The sequence below is a fragment of the Lepus europaeus genome, chromosome 9, assembly GCF_033115175.1.
Source record: "Lepus europaeus isolate LE1 chromosome 9, mLepTim1.pri, whole genome shotgun sequence".
NCBI lineage: Eukaryota > Metazoa > Chordata > Mammalia > Lagomorpha > Leporidae > Lepus > Lepus europaeus.
The window spans coordinates 94295717-94318524 of NC_084835.1; the positions used below are offsets into that span (position 1 = coordinate 94295717).

General features: G+C 47.0%; 1 protein-coding gene across 1 annotated transcript in view; it reads left to right on the plus strand.

The window, feature by feature from the left end:
* The window catches only part of SLC14A2 (solute carrier family 14 member 2), a 52476-nt gene that overhangs the window by 26137 nt on the left and 3531 nt on the right, over nt 1-22808 (plus strand). The window contains exons 10-17 of the mRNA XM_062200269.1: nt 9274-9396; nt 11385-11467; nt 12397-12556; nt 13319-13508; nt 14133-14261; nt 15041-15233; nt 17930-18077; nt 18901-19035. Coding sequence (XP_062056253.1) covers nt 9274-9396; nt 11385-11467; nt 12397-12556; nt 13319-13508; nt 14133-14261; nt 15041-15233; nt 17930-18077; nt 18901-19035 — 1161 coding nt within the window. The remainder of the gene's footprint in view (nt 1-9273; nt 9397-11384; nt 11468-12396; nt 12557-13318; nt 13509-14132; nt 14262-15040; nt 15234-17929; nt 18078-18900; nt 19036-22808) is intronic.

Here is a 22808-nt window from a genome sequence, read left to right on the forward strand (position 1 = left end):
GCGGGGATGTTTGTCTACCCAGGTGTAGCTAATTTCCTCAGTGTGAGGTTTTGTTTCTGAACCTGGTAGGCCACTTCACACCACATCTTTGAGCGTGTGTTGGGGCAAGGGTGGAACACAGGTATGGGGTTGATGCGTGACCCATCACACTCACCATGCCAAACAAAACATGTCAGGGTGGAGCCCCTCTCCCAACTCCAGCCCACTAGACTCCAGGGCCTCATGGGCCTGGGAAGGTTCCCTAATAAGTAGACCTCAGAGACCTTTCTGGATACAGGGGTTAGGCCACACCATTCTTGCTCTGAGAGGGTCCCCATCAGCCCCAAGACCCTGGTCAGCAGGATTTAGCAGGAAAGGTTGGAAATTTTTCATAGAACCAGAAAGACACCATCTAGCACGGGGCTGGTGCCAAACTTTCCACCAAGACGCTGATGGCAGTGTTGATCCCCAGGCTGTGCCTGGCCTGCACAAGGAATTAAGGGAGCTTACTGAGGTTGGAAGGCAAATTGACCTCATAAGGAGAAAACATGTAGATAATAGCTTGAAAGACAAGTCCTGGAGCTAGAATTCTAATGAGAGGAGGTAATGCCTGAGAGACTACAGGGAAGCTGCTAGACAGTCCCCAACTCCACCCTTTAAAGGAAACCTGCCAAGTCCACCCAGGTTGGGAGGGGGGAACCATGGTAGTTAGAGCTCTTCTTGCCCAAGGAGTTTAGAAAAGAGACTTGGGATACGCAGGCCACAGGGACGTGGGAGAGCTCCAGAAGGGGCATTTGTCTTTCTCCTCCCTCCTCCTCTTCCATGGTGCTCTTCCTCAGCTGGCAGACATGCACTGGGCATAGGCTTAGGGGATGCAAGTCAGTGAGGTTTCAGAAAGTTGGCAAGAGGATGGATTGGAGGCCTCAAGGAAGTGAAAGATTTCAGGTTTAGGAGGATTCCCCGCGCCTGGAGTTGAGGACCAGAGACGCCGTCCAGTTGGAAGGAAGCCTCTTCCCAAGCCCTGATGGTCTAGATTCCTCCAGCCTTGTGCAGGAAACCAAAAGGAGCCCAGGTAAGAAGCCCTGGGGGAAACAAGTGAGCCAGGCAGACAACCCTAGCCAACAAGCCCATCTGGTTTTTCAAAGGAAAATTCTCTTCTCTCGATCTGCATCTGGGGAAGACAGTCATGGGATGGGAAACTCACTCAGCACTCTGGGGGGTATCTAGATCTTGGAAGCTTCAAGCTAGAAAGATTCTTAAATGTTTATAGTTCTAATGCCTTATTTTATAGATGAGGAAACCACAGCTTGTCCAGAGACTTGATCAAGTGATAAAAGAGCCTGGTCAAAAATCCGGCTGTCCTAGCCTATGACCCAGAACAATTCCTGCTCACCTAGTGATGGCATCAGCTTAATCAACCAGCTCTCAAATCCTCTCACCCGCCGGACCTGCCCTCTGGATGAGGTTTCATATTATCTGTGTTCCTTTCCTCAATGCTGTGACCCACAGCTCTGACTTCAGGGTGGGTGCCAGGGCAGCAGCATGTTGTATTGAGCTTCTGAGATGCAACCTTTGGCTAATGAATAGAATTACATACTTTCTGCCTAAGCCCCATTACCCACTGCCTTCAGGAAAGAGGCACTTGCTCCAGGTTCCCTGGCCTTACTTCTTGGGTGCTATACCCCTAACAAACCAGTAGAACTGGACCATTCCAGCTCTTTGACATCTTATCTCCATGGTGTCCCATCTTAGATTACCATAGACTTATTTTGTGTAGCTACTCAGAGTGGATATTTCTGGAAGACAGATAGCCATACAACAAGGAGCAATATTCTAAGATTTTGGGGTCATTTGATCAGAAAATGGATATCCTTGTAAAATATGTGATCTCTTCTAAAACTGGCCCAAAAAATATGAGCCAGGGTGAACTTAATTGAAGAAAAGCTAACATGTGAGGCTTGGATGTCTACAATCAGACTTCTGCCTAGTATCATTCCCTGACCTTCAAGTACCCCTTCTCTCAAAGATGTACAATATCCACACCCTTCTGAGAGATTAGAGAGAAATAAGTTCACCAACTCTAAAGGTTATTGGTTTTCTGGATTGTTAAGAAAGATTCTGAGATCGTATTTAAATTTACTGGGAAAGAGTGCTGTGATCAATTAGCTACATCTGTGATAGGCAATAAGAGGGACATGAAAGAGGATGTGGGGGAAGGGACCATAAAAATATTGCCACAAAAGGAGACAATATACAGTGGCTCAGCACTTTCCTTGGCCTTTTAGTGGATGTCACTAACATAACGCTATCCAAGTGTTATTGTTATTTTTTGTAACTTTTATTACTCCTTTTGAATATGATCTTGTTCATGATCTTTCTCAAAAAAAAGTTTAAAAATCTATTAAGATCACTGGGGAAGACTCCAGCTGTCTGTAAAACACCTATACTGTCCGAGTAAAGAATCAGATAAGGAGCTCCAAAGCTGGCTCCATAATGGACCAGGTGTGCAGCCTCAGGTAAGCTGGCTATCTCTGGATCTCTGTTTCCTTCTACCGATGCCTGGACTCAAAGGTCGCTTGGTTATCCATAATTTATAACTCCAAGTAGTTTGACTAGATTGGAAAATATCTATTGGGTATTTTGATTTGCATCATAGCTAGCAATATAAAACTCTAGTATGGTCCAAATTTCCAAAGCTGTGCTCTAGAGTTCCTTCTGCAGTTGCAATGGGAATTCAAAGAATGGAATGATCCATATGGCCAATAAGCCACAGACAGAGTCATGGAAGGAGGAGAGCATAAACCAGACCTTGAAGGGTAGCTAGAACTTAGGCTACTTAGAACTTAGAAGAGAGATGGAAGAAACACAGAGGGCCAGAGAAAAAGCCAGAATGCCAGAGTAGGGCATGTGTTGCAAGAGAAGAGGAAGAGGCTCTATATGAAGCTATCTACTTTGTGGAACACCTGGCATGCCAGGCAGGAGACTGAGCTTTAGACTCTTGGCAAAAGGGAGCCATGGAGATTACTGAATAAAAGAGTGACACAATGATAGGAAGCACAGAATGGAACAGGAAAGACACAAACCAGGGAGACTAATGATGTAGATATGAATCCTGAGGGTATGGGCTAGGGCTGGAACAATGAGAGCAGAATGCAAAGTCATTCTGGAGAAAAATCGGTCAAGGGTTATCCCAGTCATATCCAGGTTACTCTGACCTTTGTACCCTTTCATCTAATTTATGAGGTTATTATAAAATACCATGAGGCTAAATGAAGTATTAACTCACATATACTTATTAATAGCTTCCCCACACAATGAGTCAAAGGCGCCAAAAGAAACAAGATCTAGGTGAGTCCATTGGCCAAGTAACGAGCTGTGTGGGGAAGGAGAAGAGAAAGGGTTTAAAATATTTACTGTTGGCCGGCGCCACAGCTCACTTGGCTAATCCTCCTCCTGCAGTGCCAGCACCCCAGGTTCTAGTCCCGGTTGGGACACCAGATTCTGTCCCAGTTACTCCTCTTCCAGTCCAGCTCTCTGCTGTGGCCTGGGAAGGCAGTGGAGGATGGCCCAAGTGGTCGGGCACTGCACCCGCATGGGAGACCAGGAAGAAGCACCTGGCTCCTGACTTCGGATTGGTGCAGCATGCTGGCCGTAGCGGCCATTTGGAGGGTGAACTAACAGAAGGAAGACCTTTCTCTCTGTCTCTCTCTCTCTCTATCTAACACTGCCTGTCAGGAAAAAAAAAACACACACACACACACTATAAGGGTAAGTCTCGCTTATTTCAGTGTCATTCTTACTCATCCCCAACTTCTTAAAAAATATTTTTAAAAATATTTTAAATATTTTTAAATATTTTAAATGACTAATTTGTTAAGAAGTTGATGTTTCCAAGTCACTTATCCCCAGTGTTCCTGTGGACCCGGTCTTCCTCTTTATCCTCTTTATCCCCTCCCTTTCTCAACCCAGACAGATGAGGAAGGCTCCAGACACTTGTGGTTTTCTTGAAGGAGAGGGAGCCACAGTTTAAACAGAAATGGATTCTAAAATACCTAATTATGCTGTTGCATTCAAAACCAGAGCTGAATTGACAGACCAAAAATAAACCCTAATAGGGAGTAATGTTTTGGGAAATAAATCTGAGACTACAAGGTATGATACAGAAGAGAGCTACATAATTACTGCCTACTCCTGGCTCTGCCAATAACTATGTAGCCCTGAGCATATCACTCCATTTGGCTAGGCCTCAGTTCTCCAATCTATAAGATGAGAGGGCTTGACTAAAAAGACTCAATGGCTTTTTCTAAATCAAACATCCAACACCTCTGATGGCTTACAGAATGATCTTTGAACATGTTACCTAAAACAATGTAACAAAAAATGGTATCACCCCATATACCACCCACCAGCATCTCTCTCTCTCTCTCCTCCCCCTCCCTCTCATAACACAGAGACACACAAAAACACAACACATAGTGCAAAACTCAACTTCTATATAGGGAAATATCTGTACAAATCATGGCCACTAGTTCTAGGAAAAAACTCATATTTGATGTGTCACTTCCACAAAGAGTCCTGGCATTGTAGCCAGAAACTCATCTTGTGGTGTGCTTGTCCATAAATAGCAGAATGAAAGAGTTAAGAGACCCAGGGATCTGGGAGAGGTGACATGTGGGTCTGGATCTGCCTGGTAGACTCCAGATGCTCCATATGTTGGACATTGCAAGGCATGTATTGACAGCATCATTCCACTTCCAGGAGAGAAGAAATCTCATTCAACAGCTGAGAAAGACAACTTGTAGAAAGTGTCCGGGCATAGACCTGTTTGGGTAAATGTTGGTTTTCAGAAGGACTAGCTGATTTTCCCCTTCTAAAAGATGTCAAGTGGCTTGCATTTGTTTTGTTCCCCTCAAAGAAACTGTAACAAGCTTCGAAAGTCTTTTTCAAAGATGTGCCCTTCGATGGCTTTTTTTTTGCCACTGATAATGTGAACAGTTGGCATTTTTTGTGCACTAGAAGTCAGTAGAGGCATGAGTGCTTTGATCACGACTCCCCAGAGAAAGCGTTTCTGGACAAATCATTATGGCTCGTAATTATGCTTACCTACTCTGAGTCAATGGGAAGAAAGCATCACTGGACTCTCGGCTGAGAAAACATGGGACAGTGGCAATCCTCGTGGGCAATGGTCCTGAACGGCCCAGCATAAAGCTACATGCACTGGGACACTTAAAAGGCTTGTTAGAGGAGGAGAGAGCAGCAGTTCCTACACCAGGCAGGCAAGCCCAGGAGTCACTCAGCTGCTAAGGATTACCCAAAGGCTATTGAGATCTGAACTCCCCAAACAGATGCCACAGCACAAATGCAGTGGTACCAAGAAAGCAGGCACAGTGGCCCTTTGAGCAGCCAGGTGGAGTCCTTTGGAGTCCCCAGCCCAAGCCCTCTGACCACAAACACCATCTGTGCCACGCCAGTGCTGTTTTCTGTGTGTGCCTGATGTTCAGAGGCAGAGCCATTGCAAAGAGGAAGAATGCAATCTACATTTACTGAGCGCTTATTGTGAACAAAATCTCACTTGTGAGCTATAGAATGCCCAGCCCAGACTCCAAGTGTCTTAGGGCTTCACAGCTGGGTGAAGTAAACGTATGTGGTATCTTTGTGACCAAAACAAATCACATCATACCAGGTCACCCTCTTCAATGGCCTATTGTCTTCTCTCTCATGAACAAAGGTCTTCCTCCCACTCTTGTAAGACCGGGGTTTCTGGTTGGTTGATCATAGGCAACCAACCATTTCATCACCAACTATAAACTTCAAGTCTTTTATTTCAGTAACACTGGAAATGATCAGCCCTTACCCTGAAATTTCCAAGATCCTACTCAACTCAGAAATCTCTTTTATCAACATATGCTACACTCTTACCTCTATTTCAATATTTTTAAGCATGAACCATTTTCTTTAAGATATATTACTTCAAAAATAGTTCATGCCCTGAAATATCTTGCCCTTGTTCATTATACCATTTATAAATTAAAGTCTGTAGGTTAATTTTCCCTCATTTATTTATTCAACAAATACTACTGAGTGCCTGCAGTACACCAGATTAAGGTTAGGTGCCAGTGTAAATTGGTAAAACCCTGGCTGTCAAGGATCTTACCATCCTGTGAAGGCGAAGGTCAAGAACACACAATTAATTCCTAGCAAGGAAAGAGACAGGACAGATAGCTGTGAAATCCCAGGTATGCTGTTAGGTATGCTTCCGCCTGGAGGAGAGGGGCCTGGTGCCATCAGAGGGCAGTGTCCTCCCCAGGGAGGCACCAGATCTGTGAGCCCTGCAACATTATCTTCCAGAACATACTGCAAGCATTATCTCATCTTCATAAGAAGTGGTAGGTCTCCCTCTGAGATGTCTGTCATCACTGACAGGTTGGGTTTGCAAGGTCAGCCCCATAGGGAGGGTCTGTATACTACTTTCTGGGAGATTCTCATGTCTGCCATTGATGCACCTGTCAATGAGATCACATGACTTGAAAAATGTCAGGCATCTTAGTGAACTCTGGTTCCCAGCCAGTATTGTTCTTGTTTTCTTTTTTCTCTGCAAACAAGTGGTATATCACATTTCTGGAAAATTGGATAGACAGGCTCATAATATTTGCAAAGTTGCCTTTAGCCATCATGAAGTCCTGAGAATGTGTCCCGGAGGCCAGCAGTAAATTGATATCACCTTCTCTCTGGTCTCGTAGTCTTAATCTTAGGAAGTTTATTTTATCTCCAGTCCTCTTTGAGGCATCTCTTCCTACTTTTCATTCTCAACTCCTGGCTGGCACATCTTGAGGGGCTGCCATCCTCCCTGGCCATCTCAGGTCAGGTCTCTAGTGCTGCCCTTGTGAGAGAGATGAACATGTGATCCTGTCTTACTTTCTTCAGCTCTAGGCAGGCAGTAGAATCTGAGCTGCTGCAGAACCAGGGAGCGGAGGCTGAGCCACTGGCCTCCTGCAGCCATCATTAAGCTCTGCAGAAGGCTAGTCTCAGCCCCACTTAGCAGTCACTCACCCACTCGCCCGCCCACCCCGTGAACTCTATCCGCAAGCCCCACCACCCTCTTTGCCTGTGTTATTCTGGCTGACTCCTGATTGAAAAAATCTGGGATATGTTAACAACCAAAAAATTTTTCTTTATGTATTTCTAAAACTTCCCAGGTTGGTGTTGCCTTACTTTGTTAAATTGAAGCACCCTCTTTGTGTATATGAAAAATAACACAGGTGACTGGCATTTGTCCTGGCCTCCAATATCCAGGACCAGATCCTAGGTTAAAAGGAAAGTTCCTTTGTTCCACCAAACAGGTCTGTGTTGTACAGCACAGTGCCACGTTGGTGTGGCAAGAGCAGTAACCAGGGGGTCTGCCATCCAGGTGCAATACCTGTGTTGTCAACATTAATGAGCTATGCGACTTGGGTGAGTTGATTTCTCTGCACAAGGGCAGTGGCCTGTGACCTTGAAGTGCCCATCCAGTTCTGCATTTATGATGCCAAGGTCAACATACACCTCTGCCAATGCTTGGCAGGCGAGGAACGAGAAGCAATGGACTGGCAGAGCTGATGTTCCTGACAGGCAGATGTGCACTGGGGACTGGCTCTGTGGAATAGCCCACTGTGTCCTGTGTGCAGTGACACCCCTCAGCCCTTGTCCTGCATGGCCACTGTCTGCAGGGATGTCACAGGGCACACTGATGTTCCAGGCATCTCTGCAAGGCACAATGAGTAGCACTTTCAGCTGCAGGGTTAGGGCTCAGTTCTGACCTGTGGACAGCGTGCAGAAACACGAGCTGCTTCTCCATCCTGAGCCTCCAGGCAGGGACCTGGCCATATGGGTGTCACCCTTCGATCTAGAAGTGTAGACAGAACATCTCTCCTTGCTCTGGATGCTGGCACTTCTGCACTACTCTGAGCTTTGCTAACATTTCCACATCAGCAGTGTAGTCTGGTCCCATGCTTTCAGACTTTAACATGCACACAAATCAGTTTGGGGTCTTGTTAGAAAGCTGATTCCAGTTTAGTAGGTCTAGGGTGGAATCTGAGCTCCTGAATTCCATGAGTCCTCTTGTGACATCCAAGAAACTGGTGCATGAACTGGAATAATGCAGAGATCAGATGCAGAGAGAACTGGGAGCTGAGAGTTGCCTGGTTCACTATTGATAGGATGCTACAGGGATCATTCTGAGGCTCAATTTTCCCTCTCTTGGTGATGATAATGCCTATCCTATCAGTTTCAAGGTACTATTGAGAGGACTGAGTGGGCCCACTTACAAGGTGTGCAAAGGGAATCGTGCGACTCTTACCACTACCGCTATCCCAGGAAGCCACTGGGCCATCTAACTCAGGTGTGCACAGGCACCCCCAGCAGAGTGTGTTAAAACTGCACACCCCAAGGGTCACCAAGTCCTCCAATGGACAGCCCTGTGGTGGACCAAGGAGCATGCACTTGAAGAAGCCACACAGGTGATTTGGCGCTGGGGGCTCCCAGACCAAACACTGAGAAACCCTGGCTCCATTAGACAGAGTGGGGAGTAAAGTGAAAGACGATGAGGTCCAGCAGAGAGCTGCGTGTGGCTCATCAGAGATTCAAGACTCCTAGCTCTCCATTGATTGGCACAGAAAGCACCTAGGGAATCCTGTAGGAAAATGGGTTCTGATTGCACCTGCCTGGAGTAAGGCCTGAAACTGTGCATTTCTAACCATTATCTGCTGATGCTGCTGGTCCAAGGACCACACTTTGGATAGCAAGAGCCCACATCAATAGTTCTCAGAGCAAGCTGCGCACAAGAGCCACCTGGCCCATCACAGGCATTGCAAAGCTTCCATTGTGTTAACTTGGGCTGGGATAGGACTCAGGGATGATTTTAAAGCACCCATGGGATTCCAATATGCAGCTAGCTTTGCAGTTCCCTGCTTCCGAAGCACTGGCCAAAGAGAAGTGGAGAGGCAGTCAGCCCGTGAGCCACCTGCTCATGTGGGTCCAGGATGCCGGGAAGTGGGGCTCAGAGCAGCTCCCTGCCTGAGAAGGAGGGTGGGCTGGCTCAGCAGTCTTGACTTAGAACACTGTGGGGAGGAGTGAGGGCTGAATTGGAGAAATAGGGCAGTGGGTGTTTGCGCAAACACAGGTGTGCTTGCGGCTCCAGCATCAGGCTTGCTGCCCTCTCCTCCCAGGCTTCCGGTTTGATTTTTCCCTGCTGTCTCCTTGGCGCCCTTGGGTGCAGACTGGGCAGACACTAACCTGTCTCTTCTTGCCCCCCGCCAGGCGGCGGCGGGGAGCAGCCACCAGCAGCCGGCCTGAAGGCCGAGGAGGGCTCAGAGCCTGCGGGCCCCAAGCACAGGAGCGTGTTCCACATCGAGTGGTCATCTATACGGAGGAGGAGCAAAGGTGTGGCTTCCTGCCCTGGCACTCAGGGCCAGCTCCCTGGTCTCAGCAAATAGGGGTGGGGCAATGACAGTAGCTACTTCATGGGGTGGGAGGAGACCCCTGGGATCAACTTGTTCTTCTCCCACCTCATGGTCCCCCCGGGCTCTGGATGACTCCCTCAAAGTCAGGGGACAGGAGCCTGGACAAATGTGAGCTCCTGGAGAGGTGGGGGTCTCAGCATGGTCACACATCGCGATCACCAGCATCCTGCCCCAGCAGCTCGAATGTCCTTCACCTGGGGAGCAGCCTGGGCAGGCATCAGGAGCTTCTAAATCTCTCCATGAGATTCCTGTTTGCCAACACTGGTTGAGGAGGCCAGAGAGGAAAACTTCTCACCTGCAGTAGTGGTGGGACTGCCCAGACCCAGGGATAGATAGACAGCCCTGATGGCCAGGGGCTCCCAAAGCGAGGGAAGGGAGAGGCCAGTGGGAAACTATGTCGAGCAGCTGGGGAGCCAGAGCTTTGACAGCAAGCCCGAGGATGCCATGGCAACCGGGAGGAGTCTGGGGCGAGCCCCCAGACACCTGCAAGATTAGAGCAGCCCTGAGAAGAGTCCGAGAGGGGAGCAGAACTGCCCAGAGGCACACAGCTGGCTCAGAGCCCTGCAAGGCGCACAGATGAGCCCTGGGTTGTCCCTCCTTTTCTATCACACACCTCTCAGAAGAGGCGCAGCAGCTGTTTCTGCCTCCAGTTGGTCTACGTCTCCCTGTGTCACACCGAAAGCCAGGCCTGGAGTGGTTATGGGAAAACATACAAAGCAGAGTGGGCCTGCAGCTCTTAGCATCCCCTGAGGCCAGGTGTTTGTCTTTGACAGGAGTCCCGGCCAGTGTGAAAAACTGTGTGATTTGCCCCAAAAGGCTAACAAGCTCCCTCCTGACATCCTCCTGAGGCCGTGGCTGTGGACTGGGTGGAGAGGGCAGAGTAGAGGGAGGAGGCAGAGGAGGCTGGCAGGGGGAGATCAGTCGCTGGCAGGCAGAGGGGAGCTTCAGGCAGAAGCACTGTGTCGCTTGGGACATCACACACACTGGCCTCCCTGTTCAGAAGAATCCTTTCTGCTTCTGAAATTAGTTCCTCCTGAGTTCTGTGACTTCCCAACCACACTGATATTTGTAGTCGCTGTTCCTTCAGAAATACAAGCACAGTGCCTTTGAAGCATCCTGTCTAACGTCAGCCACCCTGAGGCTCCAGAACACAGACTGGGAGCCACCCAGCGGGAGCCTGGCCTGCTGTTCTCACTCATGACCACATGGGGGAACCAGGGCACCAAAACTGAAACTGCAGGGTGCGAACCTCTCTCCCAAGCTTAAAACCCTAATCGAGATTGCTCATCTTCAAAAAGTAAATTATCTGTAGTAAAGACAAATATGTCCAGAGCCACATTTTGAGAGATGTCTAGAGTTATAATGAAATCCACCAAAATTTGTTTCCAACTAATATTTGGATATCACCTGTCCCAGTCCAGCTGGCAATTTTTACTAAAAAGCCTAAAATTCAGAGAAAAAAAAAAGACCAGAAGCCTAAGACTGAATGAATAGTAGGAAGTTCAGGGCTTCCACATCATCCAAGTTCCTTTCCTCGTGCACCTGCAAGACCTCCATGCAGTATTGGAGAAAGAAATCACCACCCCTCTGGACTGCTGTTTCCTCATCCATAAAATACAGGGATTGAGCTAAATCAGGACTTTTCAGTTAAAGGTCAAGAGACTCTGAATTCCCCATAAATCTTGTAAAATCTTCTGTCTGTGTAAAGATGTGCCTTTTCCCCTAAAGGGAGAGCCCAAACAGGTCTACGGCCAGTAGAAGGTAGAAGAAGGTTCCAGCTCCAAGGCTCATTGCTTCCTCGGGTGGGATGGGGAATAAGAATACTTAGCTAGAGTCTGGAGAGATATGAGTGGCTACAGAGCCAGAGTGGTGCCATGCCATCTGATGATGCTTTCCTTCCACCTGCAGTGTTTGGGAAAGGCGAGCAGCAGGAGAAACAGCCCAAGGTGCCCCTCCCCTATCAGTACCGGAAGCCCGCAGTGGAACTGCTTGTGAGTACTGAGTGGCCCGCACCTGTCAGAGCTGCTGGCAGATGGGGGCTGAGGCCACTCAAAGAAGTCCTCTGACTTAGGCAAACTTTTTTCAAGCTTTATTTATTTATTTGAAAGACAGAGTTACAGAGACGGAGACTCAGAGAGAGCTCTTCTGTCTGCTGGTTCACTCCCCAAATGGCTGCAATGGCCAGGGCTGAGCCAGGCCAAAGCTAGGAGCCTATAACTCCATTTGGATCTCCCACGTGGGAGCAGGGGCTCAAAGACTTGAGTCATCTTCCGCTGATTTCCCAGTGTATTAGCTGGGGGCTGGGTCAAAAATGGAGCAGCCGGGATTCCAATGGGCTCCTATTATAGGATGCCAGCATCACAGGCTAGGGCTAGGGCTAGGGTTAAGGTTAATCTACTGGCCACAATACTAGCTTCAGCCAAATGTTTCTTGAATTTGTATTTTCAGAAATGTTATTACCTGTGATAAAAATGTCCATTTTTCACAGCATACTTTGCCAACTTTCGTATTCCTTTTGTCTGAATGATTAATTATCAGGCTTCCTCCAAAGCCAGCACTCAAGCATTTACAAAATGAGCTTGTACCAATTTTCAAAAATAACCTATTGGACAAGAGAAAAGTAATTTCTTGGAAAAGACTAAAATAGAGTGTAATATTTCTTTTTTAAAAAATCTAAAGATCTTTGGTTAATCTCAGTGCTTAAATGTGACCTTGACCTTTGCAAATGAGAACCTCTGCAGGCTTGAGTCCTCACCCCAAAATGAGGGTAAAGATGCTGTATCTCCTGGTGGCTGGTAACATACCAAATGAAAGACAGAAATGGGGAGATGATGAAGTGGCTACTTACACAAACTCCAAGTGAAAATCTCAGCTTCTCAGTGCAACAAGCTCTGAATGTCTCGTCTCCCATCCCGAACAGAATCTGGGCCCCATGGAGGACAGCTCCGAGATAAAGGTGGAGACCACCAGCTCCAGGACTTCCTGGATCCAGAGTTCCGTGGCTGCTGGTGGGAAAAGGATCGGCAGGGCCCTCAGTTACATCACCGGGGAGATGAAGGAGTGTGCAGAGGGACTTAAAGGTAAAATCCTGTGAGACCTGACCCACAAAAGGACACCCCCTCGGAAGCCCATGGCCACAGGGTGGTTTAGGTTAGTCTGAGTTCTGTTTCCATGGCTCTTCAGAGAAGCTAGGAGCTTTACTGTGATGACAGTCTCCTGGGATATTGATATAGGACGTGAAGTGGGTGAGCTCTATTTCTGAACATAGCGGTTCTGTTCTCCCAATTTCCCACCCAGACTTCACAGACAGGATTCTAGAAAGTTCTAGAATTTTCTAGAGAAAATGCTAACAAACAATTCCTCTGGAGTCTCAAGGGGAATGGTGTCTACCAGGCCAACAAGTTCTCTTTAGCACTCTTCCCTAGAGCTCAGCTCATGGATGGAATGCCGCCATGCAGCAAGAGAGCTTTCTGGGATATTCGTGCCACTATCATGGGGTTGTAGGGTCTCTAACCCCAGCCGCTGGAGACACAACCTGAACACCACCTCCAGCACTCAGACCATCTTCCCCTGCTTTCTGAGGCACATTAGCAGGGAGCTAGATGGGAACTGGAGCAGCTAGGACTCAAATCAGTGCTCACACGGGAAGACCAGTGTTACAGGCAGCAGCTTAACCCACTCCAATACCACCCCCTCCCCCAGGTCGTTCTGCACCCTCTTCTGTGTCAGGTGACAGCAGGGGCTGGGATGCTGAGACGCCCTTCCGCCCTCGGTCTGCTGCAGGTCTTGCTCAGGGCTGCCCCCAAGCCTATGTGCTGACCTCCTGTCCTGGTCCATTTCAGACAAGTCCCCCGTGTTCCAGTTCCTCGACTGGGTTCTCCGAGGCACGTCTCAGGTGATGTTTGTGAACAACCCCCTCAGTGGCATCCTCATGGTGATTGGCCTCTTTATCCAGAACCCGTGGTGGGCCATCGCAGGATGCCTAGGCACCGTCATGTCCACCTTGACTGCCCTCATCCTGAGTCAGGACAGGTGAGTCCCTGCTAGCCCAGCCTACAAACCTGAGGTCCCGAGGTCACTCCCTGTAGGGAGCCACTCATTCTCCCCCTTCCCACCCTCAGCCCCCAAATCCTCAAAATAAGGACACTGGTAAGTGACAACGACTATCCATTCCCAGCGACACATTGTCTAGAGAATTGTGCAGGATTGATTGGCTTGTGGTCTCCCTTCCCATTTCTGGAAGGGGATCTGTTCGAAGGTGTTGGGCCCAAACTGAGAAAAATTGGACTCTGAAGGGGAAGTTTATTTACTCATTTTCAAATTTCATTTGAAAGGCATAGAAATCTTCTATCCACTGGCTCACTCCCCAAAAGTCCCCCAACAGCCAGGCTGAAGCCAAGAGGCAGGAACTCCATCTGGGCCTCCCACATGGGTGGCAGGGACCCAGCTGTTTGAGGCATCCCCAGCTACCTCCCAGGGTGCACACCTGCAGGCAGCTGGAATCCAAAACAGAGCCGGGACTTGAATTAGGCAGAACAATAGGGGATGCAGTGTCCCAAACTGCATCTTACCCACCAAATGCCCCCCAGCCCTAAAAGGGAAATGTAAAAGGCCACTGGCAAGTCCCAGGCCACATGCCTCTTCTCTCTTGCCCAGGTCAGCCATCGCCTCGGGACTCCACGGCTACAACGGCGTGCTGGTGGGGCTGCTGATAGCCGTGTTCTCCGACAAGGGCGACTATTACTGGTGGCTTCTGCTCCCTGTCATCGTGATGTCCATGTCATGGTAAGTTTCCTTCAGAGGCCAGGGCAACCACCCTTCTCCCTGGACTGCCTGTGTCCATTCCATTTTCCAGTGGCGCATGGTTAGCTGCCCACCAGGAACTACACTACAAATAGTCACACTGTTATAGGGTGACAGTACCATGCCGGTCATCTACGTACACCATCCCATTCGCTGTCAGCCTTTGCTTAAGGTGGAAAGTATTTCTGGTCTCACTCCGCCCAAGAACAGAGCAAGAACCTGAGGCCCACACAGATCAAGAGCTGCACTCCAATGTCCTGTCAGTTTCTAGAAATATCATCCTTCCTGTTTCCCCAGCTTTTGTCCATCCCTGGGACCCCTGCCCAGACCATGGCAACCTCCCAAGGGAGGCAAAACCCAGCCCTGGAGCCTCAAAGCTCCTGGTTCAGCCCTTGTGTCCAGAAAATACAGGGCACTTCAGTCACAGGCCCCTGCACTTGGCCACTCCTCAAACATTACTTGAGTGGACGGATGTGATTCCCAACCCATCTTCTCTCCTCATGCCCAGGGATGGAGCTATGTGAGCCTCCCTGGAAGTTCTGCGGCTCCCTGCCTCTAAACATCTCCCAGAAAGCCCTCTTTCTGAAGCTGAGTGAGGCCATCACGCCCTGTCTCTGTGCTGGGCACAGGCAGAAAGTCCAGGGAAAGGCCTGCCCGGGGCTGCTCAGGCCTGGGGAGGCTGAGCAGGGGTCCCCACTGCAGTTGCAGTCTGCTGTTGAAGCCAGCCCACTTTCTGACCAGCATCATGCTTCTGCCCCCAGCCCCATCCTCTCCAGTGCCCTGGGCACCATCTTCAGCAAGTGGGACCTCCCAGTCTTCACACTGCCCTTCAACATCGCCGTGACCCTGTACCTGGCAGCCACAGGCCACTACAACCTCTTCTTCCCCACAACACTGCTGCAGCCTGTATCCTCCGTGCCCAACATCACCTGGTCAGAGATCCAGGTGCCCTTGGTATGTATCCTGGAAGAAGGAAAGTCAGCATGTGTGTCCAAACTGAATGCTACAAGGGCATTTACTTATTTTGCACATCGTGCATGTTCATGAGTAATCACCATTAACAATTATACACTATAAAGCTTACATGTGGTTTCCTGCATGCTCAAAGATTCTATGTCCATGGATACAAGCAACCACAGATCAAACATTATCAAAACAGTGTTTCTTATCATCATTCTCTAACAATGATTCCCCAAATGTAACAATAATTTATATAGCATTTACATTGTATTAGGTGCTACAAGAAATCCAGAGGTGATTTAAAGTATACAGAAAGATGAATGCTAGGCATGTGCAAATACTACATCATTGTATAAGGAGCTTTAGCACCCAAAGATTTTAATATCTGCAGAGGGTCCTGGAACTGTCCCTGTGCATACAGAGGGAGAGCTCGACAACTCTTGTGAGCTACTGTCCTTTCTCTCGGTCCCACCCTGAAATAGCGGAGAAGATACAGAAGCCACGTTGAGACCTGCGCGGTCGCACAGTCCTGTAGTCAAAGTCAAGACTAGAGCTCCAGTCTCTTGGCTTCTAGCCTGGGTTCTTTTATATATATATATATATATATATATATATATATATATATATATATTTGCTTTTTTACAAAGTACTTTTGCTGCTTTGCTCCAGTTTAATGTCATGTATGTTTCCTTCCTCCTACCACATTGAATCATTAAAAACACTTACACATCACGTTCCAATCCATTGGCTTAAGAAGTCACCCTTTAGTCCTCCAGTGTCCCATTCACTCGCAGAGGCTCCCACACAGTATACAGCCCAGGTGTTCCTGCAGTAAGAAATTACCATAATGGAGCTTTTAAAGTCCCCTACAAGAAGCCTGCATGCCATCCTGCTCCCTGGAAGGCTCCCAGGGTAGTAAGAAGCCCCATTAAACGCATTAAATCAGCAGGGAGACAGGCGTCCCCAGCCTCCTTATCTAACAGGCAGGTTCGCTCCAAGGCCCTCCCATTTTCTACTACGCTGAGGCCCCGCCCCCGATCTTGCATTCACTCTGAAACTTGGCCGCTGGCAGGGCAGCATCTGACCCTAGAGCCACTTGGGCTTCTGGGAGAACTTCCTCTCAGAAATGATGATGCTTCTTGTCACCAGCACTCAGTCGGAAAAGCCCTACACTGCTCTAACAAGCCTCTTGTTATATTTGTGTTGGGTGCATCCAGGTTGAGTATCTGTGTGTGCAAGGACCTTCGTGCAGAAGGGCGAGAAGGGGCCACACCAGTGGGGCAGCAACGTGGTTCCACATTCGTGCTTTGCCCAGTCTCTCTCCATCCCTCGGAGGCGAAGTTGCTCTGCTTGGTGTGGTTTGGAGAGACAGTGTTAGAAAATTCAAGTGTCAGGTATTGGCCTGTCCCAGGCCACTTTTTAAGTTGAAAGGATATAGTTGAAAGGATATTTAGGGCCAGTGCCACAGCTCAATAGGCTGATCCTCCACCTTGCGGCGCCAGCACACCGGGTTCCAGTCCCAGTCAGGGCGCCGGATTCTGTCCCAGTTGCCCCTCTTCCAGGCCAGCTCTCTACTGTGGCCCAGGAGTGCAGTGGAGGATGGCCCAAGTGCTTGGGCCCTGCACCCCATGGGAGACCAGGAGAAGCACCTGGCTCCTGCCTTCGGATCAGAGCAGTGCTCTGGCCGCAGCGGCCATTGGAGGGTGAACCAACGGCAAAAGGAAGACCTTTCTCTCTGTCTCTCTCTCTCTCTCATTGCCCACTCTGCCTGTCAAAAAAAAAAAAAAGAAAGAAAGAAAGAAAAGAAAAGAAAGGATATTTAGGAATTTTCTAGAAATGGTAGAAGAAGAAAGAAAACTAGATAATCCTGTTCAGGCAGTTTAGAACCCCAGAGCACAAGAAGAAAGAAAATTTTTAAATGTTGGTGATGGTTATTTAAGGAATAACTTTCTGGCTAATTAAATGGGTCGTGGCAATGCAATTGTCTTTTTGACGGTTCTAATTGGAGTCTTGGGTTTTTGGGGAACACATGGCAAATGTCAGACACTAAAATTCCCCAGCTTTTGAATCCTCAAGGACTCCTCTGTTATTCTGAGCATTGGAGAGCCCCTGCCACCTCACCAAACCACCACATAAGGGTGCAGCTGGCAGGGGACAAAGCTGCCCAGTGCTGTGCCTCTGCAAAACTCTCTTAACTGTGCCCTGTGGCCTGTGCCCTGCAGGATGGGGCTAAGGCCCCCACTCTGTCCTCAGTCCTGGGGCAATAGGAAACATGTGGTTCTTGCAAACACACAATACCATCCTTCCATCTAATATTCAATCTTTTTTGGCATCTTTTTAGTTTAAGAGAATACAAGAAGATTTGTAAACCCCAACTCTGATGAGACATCTATTATTTTTCTAATGAATAATACCCTAATTTGAAAGGTATTCACTGGGAGATAAATGCCTTATATTCATGTTTCTGAATAAAGCTAACTCAACATCCTAATTCTTTACTGGCCTAAGAAGTCAAAGTTCAGAGGCTAAAGCTTTCGTTCCTCATAGAGTTCATCCATTGGAATAGATGTATCTTGGAAATCTGTTACAAAATGTTATCATAGAGGCTTGGGTACCAGAGGTTTTGCAGCTAAGGTTCAAATTGTCTCTTTTGCCTGCATAATAAGCTTGTGACCCTATTGTACCTACAGCTCTTGAGGGCCATCCCCGTTGGAATCGGCCAAGTGTATGGTTGTGATAACCCCTGGACTGGAGGCATTTTCCTCATCGCTCTGTTCATATCTTCACCTCTTATTTGCTTGCATGCAGCAATTGGATCCACCATGGGGATGTTAGCAGGTCTGTGCCATCTCTTTCCCTCATTAATTTTAAAGTTGTTTGTGCCTGGGGCCATAGGAAGCTGTAGCATGTGTCTTTGATGCACACCGATTCCTGTCAACTTTCCTCCCTGCCACTGTGCCCTACTTCTCCATTTTGGTACTCGTGTCTCCATGCTTCCTTGAGCAAAGGTGGCCCTCAATAACAGGCTTCAGTATCAGTCATTTCCACCCTAATATAAATCTAAAGTTTGGGAGAAATTTCTTCCAGACAGATTTATATTTTAACTTTCGTTTCCAATGACAAAAAGAAGGATTTATTCCCAGAAAGAGCCCCTTTTTGGGCAGCAGCAGGATGTTCTCTGGACTGTTTCAGTAAGACTTTAGAGTTTTCCTGCCTCAAAGAGTCCTTCAGCCCATGCCGGCTTAACTACTGGTGTTCATGCGGCTCTCAATGTCCATCTGGCTCCTTTAAATGCTTTGCATTCAAAGGACTGCTGATCTTATTCAATACATATTTATTGAATGAATAAAGATATGTAAGAATATATTCTTACATAGCACATATTATATAATTTATTATATATTATAATATTTAAGAATAAATGTAATATTATAATAAATATATATTATAGAATATTAACAAATATATTCTATAATTATAATATATGTAAAATTATATAACTATATTGCATAATATATATTAATATTACATTATAATATTAAATATTATAATTTTTAAGAGGATAACCGTTTCTGGGCTTTGAAGACTGGTAGGTTTGGGGGCAGGCAGGGGAGCCACTATAAGACCCCAACACAACACTGACACCTGCCTTCTCCCACAGCACTCACAATTGCCACACCCTTTGACTCCATCTACTTTGGCCTGTGTGGCTTCAACAGCACGCTGGCATGCATCGCTGTCGGAGGCATGTTCTACGTCATCACCTGGCAGACTCACCTCCTCGCCATTGCCTGCGGTAGGTACCATGGACAGCATCCCCTTCCCACCTCAAATGATGCCTGCATCTATCCCTGTAAAAATTCTGCAATTCCCCTCACCGAGAGAAACATGAGGGGTCATTTGTTTTTTAAGTAGGTTGCTCTTTTAAACTATTTCCAATGGTTATTGAGTGATGGGTACATTAAAAGCTATGTCCACTGAAGACACAATGTTCAGCCACATGAAGACAGATTGTCTAAGCCAGCTGTTGTCTGGTGGCTGTGATGGCTGTGTCATGATTGTGGGTTACCTGCTTGGAGAAAACTCATGCCAGTTAGTCCTCTATATGGAATCAGATGACTTGCATCATATAAAGCAATAACCATGAAGGATGCAAACTGACACATGTTCTTCAAAGGATCCCTCCTGGTTACATACCGGTTCTGAGGTCTAAGAAATTAGACCATAACCATTTGGTGTATTTACCTATTCTTGGCCTTTAACAGCCTGCATTTCTTCATGTCACATGAACAGAAACCAAATAAAGCTCCTCTGACGGAGACAATTAAGGCAGGTTCAATCTTGGCACAGCTGTAGACTATCAACATTATTAAATGAGGGAACTTCAAAAAGTGTGTGGGCAACTGGCCCTGAAAGATGTCTGTTTGGGTGCACCTGTGGAATTTAATGACCACATGATACCAACATCTGATGTTTATCATTTTTTTTTACAAAAACACTTTTACAAACATCATTGTATCCGTTCATTGTGGAAGCTGGAGACAAGCTTTGCTTTGCGGATGGGGCTCCTGAGGTTCAGGCAGAGTCAACCATCCTTCTGCAAGTCAGAGAAAGATCTGAAATCATCCAGCGATGAACTTTCAGATCAAAAACGGGAAAGAAGTTTATAATATATCCAAGTGCTTTCATGAATTCAATGAGCAGATGATTTTAAGATGAAGCCATCCCAGGGAATCTGGAACACTGGTCAGCTGGCTCAGATATGGCGCCCATGGAAAGACACCAGGAGGCAATGGTCTGGACAGCTCCTTTATCAGGCAGACCAGGTCCATTTGAAAGCAATGTCACCGTGAATATTTTAATTTCAATGACTTTAATTTTTAATAAGCCAGAATTTACTCCATGACCTGAAATTCAGACCCATGCTTAGTTATTTCCATTCATTAAAATGCCCCAATGACAAAAATTGCGAACTTTCACAGACATCTTTAAAATCAGTAGTCATTGATATTATTAAATTGATTTTGACCTTGCCCTATTTAAAATAAAACTATCAACTCAAAAGTAGAAAAGTCAAGGAGGCCTGAAGACTTCATCAGGATTCAGGGTGGTGGTGATACTGGCTCTAAGTGCACCTGCCCCACAACTCTGCCCACGATCAGAGCAGGGAGGTAGCCTGGTGGGAAGGGCTGTGTCAAGGGCTTGGAACCATAGCCTCTGTCTACACTGTCAGAGGCCTGGAGGTTTAGCCTTGTCTAGGCACTCAGAGGCCAATAGTCTGGGATATCAGCTGGAACATGAGAATAGGGGATATCCCTGCCTTCCAACTTCAAGTTCTACTAACACACTAAGGAACATTCATGTTCACCAAACAAGTCCTGAAAGTGAAACTTACTCTCAACCAGAGGTGATTCTCCCCAAGGACACTTGCCTGTTTTCTGGTGACATTTTTGTTGGTCATACTTAGGGCAAGAGTGAAGTGGTACTGGTATTTAGTGGGTAGAGGCCAGGGAGGCTGTTAAATAACCCACAGTGTTCAAGATAGACTCGATCAAAAAATATTGCCCAATCCAAAATGCCAGTGTTTCCAAGGTTGTGAAACCTCGAGATACAGCATCTCATTCAATCCTCACCCTGTAAAGTGGGAACATACTATTACTACCTCCGTTTTATAGATGGAGAATTGAGGCTAAAGGAAGCTGAACAAATTGCCCAAAGCTGAGGTTTTCAGAGAGTTTTCCTGCTAGTAACAGGCAAAAATTGGTTTAAAATAATAATAATAAGGAGGAAGAGGAAGAATAAGGTGAGATTGGATCTTTTGGCTCTGGATCCCAGAGTACACGAAAGAGTCAGGTGCAGCTGTGGCTTTCCATTCCTCAAACACCAACTCCAGAGCTCCACAAAGGCCTTCTGGCTGCCCTGGATTCTAAGGCCTTCGTGGGGCTTGGATTTGCCTGTCCAAGTGCTGTTCTCTTTCTAACCTCAGATCCTAGAGGCTGTGTTGCACAGTGGTTCAAAGTCCACTCCTGGTGCCAAGCAGCCAGGGTTCTGTACCTGCCTCTCTGTAACTCTGCCCTTCAAATAAATAAATAAATCTTAAAAAAAAAGAAAGGTGCACAGCAGTTATGACTATTTGGGTTAGTCATCTAGGATCCTGCAATTCATAGCATTTAAATGCTAAATAATTCTTAATCTTCTTTGAAACATGAATCAATTAATTTTACTCTGATAGAGCTCATCCAAATATCCCCAGAAGTGCCCAGTCACCAGGGAAATTCATTTCCCTGGATGGATCCACTAATAGATTATTACTGCACGTAGCTGATAATTAGAACAACAGCTAGGCTTTTTCTCAACCATGTAAAAGCAATGATAATATATAGAATGATCCATTCAAGAAATATCTAGACCAAATACACCAATAATGTATTATAAAGTAACAGCATTTCTTTTTTTAGAAGATTTATTTATTTTAGTTGAAAGTCACAGTTACAAAGAGAGAGGAGATGGGGGGGGGGTGTCTTCCATCCGCTGGTTCACTTCCCAGATGGCTGCAACAGCTGGAGCTGTGCTTATCCAAAGACAGGAGCCAGGAGATTCTTCTGGGTCTCCCACATAGGTTCAGGGGCCCAAGGACTTGCACCATCTTCTACTGCTTTCCCAGGCCATAACAGAGAGCTGGATCAGAAGTGGAGCAGCCGGATCTCAAACCGGCGCCCATATGGGATGCCAGCATGGCAGGCAATGGCCTTACTCACTAAGCCACAGTGCTGGCCCCAACCCTGTAATCTTGAGCAAGTCACTTGAACTCTCTGACACTAACCACGCCCACCTCTTCAAGCTATGTCAGGATCAAACCCAGTAATTCATGAATATAAGCAGAACAACGTTTGAAACATAGGCAGTGCCCAAGAAGTGTTGAGCCCTTATCATCTATAGTCATTGAGGACTACAAAGAATGGCATGGGCTCCCATTCCCTCTTGAAAAATCAGTTGTCCAGTGTGACCCATGAAACCATGAAACTTTTACCTGCCCCATGCTTCATAAAACTCATATTTAATCTCCTCCAACTCTTTCACCTTGAGTCCCCACCTCTAAACCAATAGTGACATCTCCAACTCAAAGACAGACAGTTCAGTCATGTTATTATCCTCTCTGCACCTCAGTTTTCTCATTTGTGAACTGAAGATAATACTCGTACTTATGTTGGAGCAATGCTATAGAAAATGGTTGGCATTGCTAATAGCAATTTTCTAAGAAAGGTTAACCATTGTTAACATCTTAAGGACAATTGGGAGGCTCTCAGTTGAGAAATTAAGAGTTCAGATACAAAGCCCAATGACACTGACCCATTGTTATAGCTTCTCACTTCAGTGCCCTTGGGTCTTTCTGGTAGCCAACCTGCTCAACCCCTCCCCCCATATAGCTTAGAAAAAAAGGCGGGCAGGTGCATTTGGTCTTCCTCAAGCTTGCAGGAGGCCACTCCTCCATGGAAACCCATATCATGTTAATTACTTGTGATGAAATATTCCAGCAAGGAGTTCTGGGACTCACTTGCCTTTGCTATG